Source organism: Zalophus californianus, chromosome 5 (assembly GCF_009762305.2).
Source record: "Zalophus californianus isolate mZalCal1 chromosome 5, mZalCal1.pri.v2, whole genome shotgun sequence".
NCBI lineage: Eukaryota > Metazoa > Chordata > Mammalia > Carnivora > Otariidae > Zalophus > Zalophus californianus.
In genome coordinates this window covers 88,259,380-88,269,084 of record NC_045599.1, presented here as the reverse complement: position 1 = coordinate 88,269,084, position 9,705 = coordinate 88,259,380, and the positions used below count along the sequence as shown (strand labels likewise).

General features: G+C 40.6%; 1 protein-coding gene across 1 annotated transcript; it reads right to left on the bottom strand.

The window, feature by feature from the left end:
* Nucleotides 1–2,445: 2,445 nt before the first annotated feature.
* SRP19 (signal recognition particle 19) lies at nt 2,446–9,059 on the bottom strand. Its single transcript, XM_027607052.1, has 5 exons — nt 8,905–9,059; nt 8,215–8,290; nt 5,557–5,628; nt 5,340–5,451; nt 2,446–2,939 (listed from the first exon to the last, which is right to left on the bottom strand). The coding sequence occupies exons 1-5, from the start codon at nt 8,943–8,945 to the stop codon at nt 2,806–2,808; spliced, it is 435 nt and encodes a 144-aa protein (XP_027462853.1). The 5' UTR covers nt 8,946–9,059; the 3' UTR covers nt 2,446–2,805.
* Between the last annotated feature and the right edge of the window lie 646 nt (nt 9,060–9,705).

The window sequence follows — 9,705 nt, the reverse complement described above, 5'->3', positions numbered from 1 at the left end:
GGGAGCCTGGGTGGCTCAGTTGGTTAAGCGACTGCCTTCGACTCAGGTCATGATCCTGGAGTCCCAGGATCGAGTCCCACATCGGGCTCCCTGCTCAGTGGGGAGTCTGCTTCTCCCTCTGGCCCTCTTCCCTCTCGTGCTCTCTCTCTCTCATTCTCTCTCTCAAATAAATAAATAAAATCTTTAAAAAAATAAAAAATAAAAAACAAAAACCAACAAAAAAAAGGTTTAAAAAAACTGAAACTATTAAAACTAGCTAGCTCTTTAAATTATATGTAACACTGATAATAATAAAGTCCTTAAAAAGGGGGCAAAGGATGTAAACAGCAATCACTGAAATAAATACAAATTGCACTTCAACATATGAATAAGTGCTCAGTCTTGCTCACTAGAAAAGATTCTATTTTCTACTTGATTGACAAAGAAAGGTTCAGTTATGCACTGATTGCAACAATGTGAAGAAACAGCAATACAATGTTACAGCAAGAGTTCTGAAACCTTTTCTGACAATCTTTATTGCCCCATAACCAAAGTAATTTTAGACTCTGGTCATCTTTCTGTGACAAATTATTTAAGTTGACTGCCCCAATATCCAGTGTCAACTTTTGTCTTTGGCTGACTCTATTCTCATTACTGAGAAAGCTATATAGTCACTTTCCTAGCCTCTCATGTAGCTGAAAATGGACGTGAGCCACAGTACTCGACAAGGAGACTTAAATGAAAGTTGGCTGGGAGGGATTTTGAGAAATCTTGAGCTTTCCTTTTTTTTCTTTTAAAGATTTTATTTACTTGACAGAGAGAGACACAGCGACAGAGGGAACACAAGCAGGGGGAGTGGGAGAGAAGCAGGCTTCCCGCGGAGCAAGAAGCCCGATGTGGGGCTCTATCCCAGGACCCTGGGATCATGACCCAAGCCAAAGGCAGACACTTAACGACTGAGCCACCCAGGCGCCCCTTGAGCTTTCAAGTGGGGACAGAAGTGGCTGGCACAGCTATCTCTTCATTCTACCCTGAACTCTGATGTGACATTCGACGTTCTATCAGCCCTTTTATAAGCTTCAGACAATCCCAGAGGTGTTAGAAACCATGGATAGTGGAATGGAAAGATAAAAAAGAGTGTCACTGAGAAGCTGAACTAACACCTGTAATAACTTTTGGACTTCATGTTAAAGGAAAAAAATTATTCCTGATTAAGTTCCTCATTGTTTTGTTACACACATTCCTAACCGATACATTTTCCCAGAGGGTTGCTCTGAATCTTGTTTTGCATATGCTGCCCCAATATTTACTTATAAGTCAAATATATAAACTGCTATACCATTATGTTCACTCTAGGACATGTTAACAGAAATTATGAGAGAAAAAAGTGAAGATTCTAATACTTCTTTCTGCACATCCATGGATCATCTTCATACAGCTTCGGTGTTTTAAGTCCACTTAAAGCTCTGAAATGCTGGGTTCACTTATTTTGTAATCAAGTGGAATTTATCTCAAGTAATAAAAACTTAAAGAAAATGGGATTTACTAGAAGGATATAAAGCACAGTTGATAGAATTCACAGAAGAGCCAAACCAGGCCACAAGAACAGGACTTGGATAACTCAAATTTGCAGACCATTGTATGTCTTAGCTCCCAGCATCTTTACGTCTGTGCTTCTGTTCCAGATTTGTCCCGATAAATAAACCATTGGCCTGGCTTGGGTCAACATTGTGGTCAAGAGGCAGTCCTATAATAATCCTTCCAGAAGCATATGGAGTCAGAGAAGGCAGTTCCCCAAATGATGCTCAGTAGACAAAAATAAATGGCTGGATAGGGATTCTCTTAAATCTTACACAAAATTACCACTTTCAGAAACAGTGCTTTGGAATAAAGTCAGAATCTTCAATCCAATTTAGTTTCTTGAAAAAAAGTACATCTCAAGGTGTCAAAGCATGGGTTATTTTATTTTTTAAGCTTTTATTTATTTATTTGACAGAGAGAGAGCACAAGTAGAGCGGCAGGCAGAGAGAGAGGGAGAAGCAGGCTTCCTGCTGAGCAGGGAGCCCGACGCGGGGCCCGATCCCAGGACCCTGGGATCATGACCCGAGCCGAAGGCAGACGCTCAAACGACTGAGCCACCCAGGTGCCCCAAGCATGGGTAATTTTAGAACTCCAATTAAAATAATCCTCTTAAGCCTACAAAATAAGCAAATCTAAAGCTTAACGTCCAGGACTTTCCATACATCAAAAAACTAGTAATTGAACAATTACAATAATTGATTAAAATAATATGATCAATAGAGTCCAAGAGGATTTAACTATTTTCTTCTAGTTTTAAGCTCACACTAAGCTTCCACTACCCATTTTATTCACTTAATCTCCTCTGCTAGCATTACTTAGTTCATAAGAAAAGGAGCAAAAGCCACAAAAGTCAAATTTTATTTAACTTAAATGCTGAAGAAAATGTGTATTTCAAATCTTTAATTAAACTCATTTATCTGAAACATATTTACACACAGGACAGATAGAGGATTTCAAGTAACTTATGGTAGAGTCCACTGTCCATTTAAAAATATCCTTCTTTCTTCCACAAAAACTCTGTGTTGAAAGGCAAAAAAATTTTCTTTTATACTACATAAAAGCTAGATGCAAACTTCTGATGTATATTTACTTCACTGTCAACTCTGATGCTGAAAATGGGAGGCAGAGATGTCCATAGTTCGGTTAAATGATGCAAATAATAAGCTTCCGTTTCTCCGAGATATAAATTAGAAGCCTTCATTCTCTATCACAGTAGTACCAGACTTGATTGACTCTCACATCCGGTCACTTCTTCTTCTTTCCTTTCCCTTTTTTACTTCCTTCTCCTTGCTGAAGACTTTGGTCACCACCTCCTGTTTTTTGTGTCCTTGTTTTTAGTTTGGGTATCATTTCTGCTACATACAACATTACTGACTTACCTAGGAACAAGAAGTTAGGCTTAGTGTATAATCTAAGGAATAAGACAGACAAGCTCATTAACTTGAAAATCACATCAGGAAAATGACAAGGATTAAAAAAAAAAAAAACCCAAAAAAAACACTACGAAGACATGACTTACTCAAGTAGGCGCTTTCCTGGAGAAAATGTGCTAAGAACAATACTCAAATATTTAACTGAACAAAATCAAAACTTAAAACACTTTAATTGAAACATAAATTTTGGTCCTGGTTCTGTAATTGACCTGAAGATCAAAGGAGAGTAAGTCTAAATACAACAATCTGGAAACAGAGTCAGGATATCATTGTACCTTAAGCTAAAGAAACACAGGGCCGCTCAATCTTATAACAAAAAACCAATGTTATCAAGCTACAAAAGATGTTACTCATATGCCCAGATGATTTAATGTGTACAGGTACCCTGCTCTGTGCACTAACTACCGCCTCCAGATCTAGTAGCTACTTTCAACACACGGAGCCCCTCAGTTTTTGCCTTTTTACTTTCTTACTTTTTTCTTATTGGAAACTGGGAGCAACATTTTTTTTTTAAGATTTTATTTATTTATTTGACAGAGAGAGACACAGTGAGAGAGGGAACACAAGCAGGGGCAGTGGGAGAGGGAGAAGCAGGCTTCCCGCGGAGCAAGGAGCCTGATGTGGGACTTGATCCCAGGGCCCTGGGATCATGATCTGAGCCGAAGGCAGATGCTTAACGACTGAGCCACCCAGGCGCCTGGGAGCAACATTTTTCAACTGTAATTTTTACTTAGTTTATTTACTGGTCAAGTTAAAAGTTTTTTGTCTCTTGATTTTTTTTTGTCTTTTGTCTTTTTTTTTTGAGATTTTATTTATTTATTTGAGATAGAGAGTGAGAGAGCGAGAGTGAGCACAAGTGGGGGAGAGGAGCAGAGGGAGAGAGAGAAGCAGACTCCCCCCTAACCAGGAAGCCTGAGACAGGGATCGATCCCAGGATCCTAGGATCATGACCTGAGCTAAAGGAAGATGCTTAACCAACTGAGCCATCCAGGTTCCAAGTCTTTTGACTTTTAAGAAATAGTAAAGGAAGATGTCCAAGAGAAGAAATACACTGTAACATACTACCTGTTACTCCAGAGTCAAAATCTTGTTTCTAGAAATATCTACCAATCTGGACAGGTTTTAGCATAGAAAAACCAATCTAGGGATGCCTGGGTGGTTCAGTCAGTTAAGCGTCTGCCTTCGGCTCAGGTCATGATCCCAGGGTACTGGGATCGAGTCCCACACCAGGCTCCTTGCTCAGCTGGGAGCCTGCTTCTCCCTCTGCCTGCTGTTCCCCCTGCTTGTGCTCTCTCACTCTGACATAATGAATAAATAAAATCTTAAAAAAAAAAAAAGAAAAACCAATGTATTTTAATTTAGGGGACACTGGGTGGCTGTTGGTTGAGTGTCTGCCTTGGCTCAGGTCACGATCTCAGGGTCCTGGGAATGAGCCCCACATTGGGCTCCCTGCTCAGCGGGAAGCCTGCTTCTCCCTCTGCCTGCCATTCCCCCTGCTTGTGCTCTCTCTTTCTGACAAATAAATAAATAAATACCATCTAGTTGCCAGCCTGAGATTATTGTGACAAGAGAAAAATAACAGTTCCATTTAAAAAATTATAGTTTTTAGAAATAAAGAATTTAGAAAAGAATCATGTGCAAAAAAAATGCATATTCCCCAAACCCAGAATTATTTTGCAATACTGATATTTGATTACTGTTGTTTTTTTAAGAAATAAAACACTAGAGATAATGTTAGTCTTCTCTGACCACCATTCCTGTGTCCCCACTCCCCAACCCCTGCTCATCAATAGGTTACCTACTATTTTAAGACTGGGATTTTCTTCAGTCCATCAAATAAAATTTACATATGTAATATCAATAAACAATATTACATATACATCAATAAACAGTAACATTTTGTATTTAAATGTACCAAAGTGGTACCACACTATGCATTTCTTTTGCTGTTTTCACTCAGTATGGCTTTTAGATTAATGATAGAAATTATTAACAGGCTTCAAAGGCCTCTAGGATCTGAAATGGCAATTAACATCTGACCACTCAATAATTCTACACTCTTAACCTGAGAATAATGACAGACTTCCAGAGGTTTATAAGAAATTCACAAACAAATTTTTTGGAGAAGTGATTAGGTTGCATCACATTCTCAGAGGTCCCTAGCTTAAAAGACGTGAGAACCACTGTTTTCCTCTCTTCCTCAGCAGTAGTCCTTTCCTAAATTCATCTGCAGAATGCAAATTATCATTTTTACCTTTCAAAGGGGTCGGTTTTAGAATGTTTTTTGCAGAGTAAAGGAATACCCTGTTGCCAAACTTTATTTGTTCATTTTTTTAAAAAGCTTACGTGATGGGAACTGTACGAGACAGAGGCTGCCATCTTCCTGTTTGAGCTGGACCCGGACTCTGCCCCTGTACTGAACATCACGATTCCACTCTCTAGAGTACATTTTATTTTTCTAACACAAAAAACAAAAAAACACACACAAAAAAACAGGCTTTAAAAAGTTGTTACATCAATGAGATTGAGTAGGAAAAACAGTGAAGAAAGAACCACCTCTTACCTCAAGGAATACATTAAGTCCAACTGCTGAGCACACATCTTGAATCTCAGTAGCTGTAGGATTTTCAACAGCCTGAACAGTTAAAAACAAAAACACTAAACAGCTTACCTTCAGCGGATACTACTATATTGTTGTGTATATCATTTCAAATATGAGGATGACAACAGTTATCAAAACCTTAGATTTCCTTTGTCACTAGGTATGGTTGTTTCCCCTGTAATTTTTAAAAGTACAGGGAAAACACTGATTCATACTTATGTGTCCATCTCCCTTTCAACAGAACATACACTTCACAAAGGCAGGGACTGTTCTGTTTATCTGTATATTCCCAAGTATCTGGAATGATGCTTGGAACATAGTAGGTGCTCAATGAATACTGACTAAACAACTATTATAGATACAACCACTTTAGAAAATTGTTTGGTAGTATCCACTAAAGCTAAACATATGCATTCTTTATGGCTCTGCAATTCCACTTCTACGTACATACCCAAGAACAATGCAAAAATATGTTTCCTATGGGGCACCTGGGTGGCTCAGTCGTTAAGTGTCTGCCTTCGCTTCAGGTCATGATCCCAGGGTCCTGGGATGGAGCCCCGCAACGGGCTCCTTGCTCGGCAGGAAGCCTGCTTCTCCCTCTCCCACTCCCCCTGCTTGTGTTCCCTCTCTCACTGTCTTTCTGTCAAATAAATAAATTAAAAAATCTTTAAAAAAAAATATGTTTCCTAGAAGAAAAACTCAAGAATGTTGACAGAAGTAATATATATAATAGCCTCAAACTAGGAACAACCCAATTATCCATAAACAGTAGGATGGACTGTGATATATTTATACAATTCAATACAACAGAGCAGTGGTTTTCAGCAAGGAAATTCTGCCCCATGACATTTAGCAATGTTAGGAGACATTTCTAATTGTCACAGGAGTCAGGTAAGGCACTGGTATCTCGTGGGTAGAGGCTAAAGATGCTGCTAAACAACCTAAAATGCACACACCAGCCCTGATAACAAAGAATTATCTGGCTCAAAATGTCAATGGTGCTGCTGTTCAGAAACCCTGCTACAGAGCAATGAGAATTAACAAACTACGCTAACAGATGTGAATAAATTAAAGCTTACAGTTCAGTGAAAAAAGACAGATACAAAAGTACATAGTGTATAATGCCTTTTAAATAAAGTTTAAAAACAAGCAAAAGTAATGTATTGCATTGGAAGTCAGGATACGGTTATCCTTGTGTGTGAGTACGTGGTGGGGGAAGAAGTGACTGTGAGGAGACAAAGGAATCTTCCTGCCTGCTGATCGAGCTTTCTTTTTTAATTTGGTTGCTTGGTTACCCATGTGTACTCTTGTTTGTAAAAGTTAATCAAGATAGACACTTAAGACTTAAGTATATTTCTGTGTGTATGCTGTACACCAATAAAATTAGAAACAATTCAGTTATTCTCCAAATTATGTGAGCTTGCTACCAGAGGCCTCTGTCACAGTGGTTTGATGTCAGGCATTTTCCTGAATGAGTGCTTTGGTCGTCTCTTTCACCCTGGGACGGCAGAGGAGACTTTCCTTTAGATATATTTAAACACCAAAATGGGAGACATTAAATAACACAAAAATAATGCACTGCTTTAGGCCAAGTTACCTTGAATCTGTTGTTAAGATTACAAAATATAAGTAACTCTTAAAAAACAGAATATGACATCAATTTTGAAAATAAAAAGCTATAGGGGCACCTGGGTGGCTCAGTTGTTAAGTGTCTGCCTTCGGCGCAGGTCATGATCCCAGGGTCCTGGGATCAAGCCCTGCATCGGGCTCCCTGCTCTGCGGGAAGCCTGCTTCTCCCTCTCCCACTCCCCCTGCTTGTGTTCCCTCTCTTGCTATGTCTCTGTCAAATAAATAAAATCTTAAAAATTAATAAATAAATAAAAAGCTACAAAGACCCTTCACTTGGCATTAGGCACTTTCCAAACAAGCCACCACGCCAACTGAGAACTTGAATTTTCCCAAACAGCACGAGGGAGAAATCATATTTTTTCAAACTATAACACCTACTTTTTAGAAGTATTAATTTTAAACTTTACCCCTCAAAAAAAAAAAAAGATAATGGACATAAACCATAGAACTCAACACATCTAAATTCTCTGGAAGTCTTGGCACACCTGGGTGGTTCAGTCTGTTAATAATCAGACTTTTTTTTTTTTTTAAGATTTTATTTATTCATGAGAGACAGATTGAGAGAGAGAGGCAGAGGGAGAGGAAGAAGCAGGCTCCCTGCAGGGCAGGGAGCCCAATGCGGAACTCGATCCCAGGACCCTGGGATCATGACCCGAACCAAAGACAAATGCTCAACCGACTGAGCCACCCAGGCGCCCAAGAGTCGGACTCTCGATTTCAGCTCAGCTCAAGATCTCCGGGGTGGTGGGATGCAGCCGTTCAATGGGGAGTCGGCTTGGGATTCTCTCTCTCTCTCCCTCTCCCCCCATCTCTGCCCCGCTCTTACTCTCTCTCAAATACACAAATCTTAAAAAAAATAAATTCTCAAGTCTTGTTTAATTCCATTCTGGAGTTGAATTATATAATATCATATAATGCCATAGTTTCATTTCCTTTATTAAGGGCAAGACTGTCATAACCTTGGTTTAAAAAACAACAGGCAAACCCTACCTTACTTATGGGGATTCGCCTCCCCTCCGCGATGGTCTTCTTGTTATTTAAATAAGCAGGATAGATACAAATGAACCTGCCACAGAAGGAAGCACAGCTAGTATCACTAGAGCAGTATTGCCAAAATTTCATTCATTCTTTCATCAGGATCGCCAGCGCGCCTATTACTTGCTTAATATTTTTTTCTTTAAATTGCCTCCCTTGTACTTAACTTACTTAAAAAGCAAACTTTAGTTTACTACCCTAGATGGAAAACAACATCACTTACTAGAGAAGGTTTAAAACCAAACCAAAACAATGCCTTCACCGTTCATTTAGACATAGTGGGCTATCAAGTTCCTGTGGGTGGACCCTGCTCTCAGAAACCCCGCCATCAGAAGTATCAGACTTGGAAAAACCCAAACGTGCCTTTCTGAACGTAACAATGAAAAGAACACATTTCTCACTTTGTGAGTCTGTTATTTAATGTCCCGTCCACGTAGCACCCAAAGTCCTTTGTCTCAGGTGCAGGCAGAGTGAGCTATCTAGAGTCGGAATTTCGGGGACACTACGGAAAGCCTGGCGCTGGCGGCCACCCGGAGGAACCAACACCTGGGAAGAGGCCCGGAGCCTGGGGCCGGAGCCAAGCTCCACCCTCCAGCCTTTCTCAGGGATGGGGAGGGCGGCGCAGCACCCCTTCTCAGGACCCACCTGTCCTGATCGGCCGGGGACCGAGCGGCGGCACAAGCCATCTTCACCCAGGCCCGCACAGAGCCCACCCAAGACCTCCCGGGGAACGACCAGCCGGAATTCGGTTCCGAGATTTCGCGGACGACTCCGGCTTCCGGCGGAAGTCCTGCCCACCGGCGCGCCTACGCGTCCGTGGCTTTTCGCCGATCGTTTGTTCCGGCATCTGTCGCTCCGCGCCAGCGTCTCTAGTTTCTGACGTGGCGTTAGAACCTCTGCTCTCGCGAGAGGATCTACGAAAGCGTCAAATTCCTTCTCAAATCTTGTCAAAAGTTTTAAGAGCTTACGCTGCCGCTGAAATGGGGTTACGTTTTTACGGTCCTTCCCGTCCAATTTCACATTGAATGGTGTTAGCTACCCTCACCCTTAGGTGAAGGCTCTATACCGCGGGTGATCTGTTTACACAGATCCGAGCAGGCAAGGAAATGCCTTTTAGGTTTAATCTTTATCTGCTCCTGGGCCCCACAGCTTGCTTTCAACTTGGCAAATACGGGTTTTATAGTGGTGAAACAAGAAAAATTACTGGTACTGTTTCAGTGAGCTGTATAAATGTTAGAAATTTGACCGTACACCTTTTTAAACTTCAGAAGATCACCTTCTACCCTATAATTCATTATTTTTTGTATACCTTAGGTTAATTGCAAAGCACTATTTCTGCATTTCCGTTCATCCAACAGAACACACCTTCATTCCTGTTTTAGTAGTGGTTGCTTATTCCACACCAACAAAGGCACTTTTCATAAAACCGGGCAAGGTAAGATAAGT

Bases quoted from the DNA above. Each gene is read 5' to 3' on its own strand.
- SRP19 (XM_027607052.1), bottom strand. From the start codon at position 8,945: ATGGCTTGTGCCGCCGCTCGGTCCCCGGCCGATCAGGACAG. The intron at 5,629-8,214 runs GTAGGGTTTGCC...TTAACTGTTCAG, and splicing joins GGCGAATCCCCATAAGTAAG to GCTGTTGAAAATCCTACAGC. The intron at 2,940-5,339 runs GTAAGCTTTTTA...TCTTGTTCCTAG, and splicing joins TCTCGTACAGTTCCCATCAC to GTAAGTCAGTAATGTTGTAT.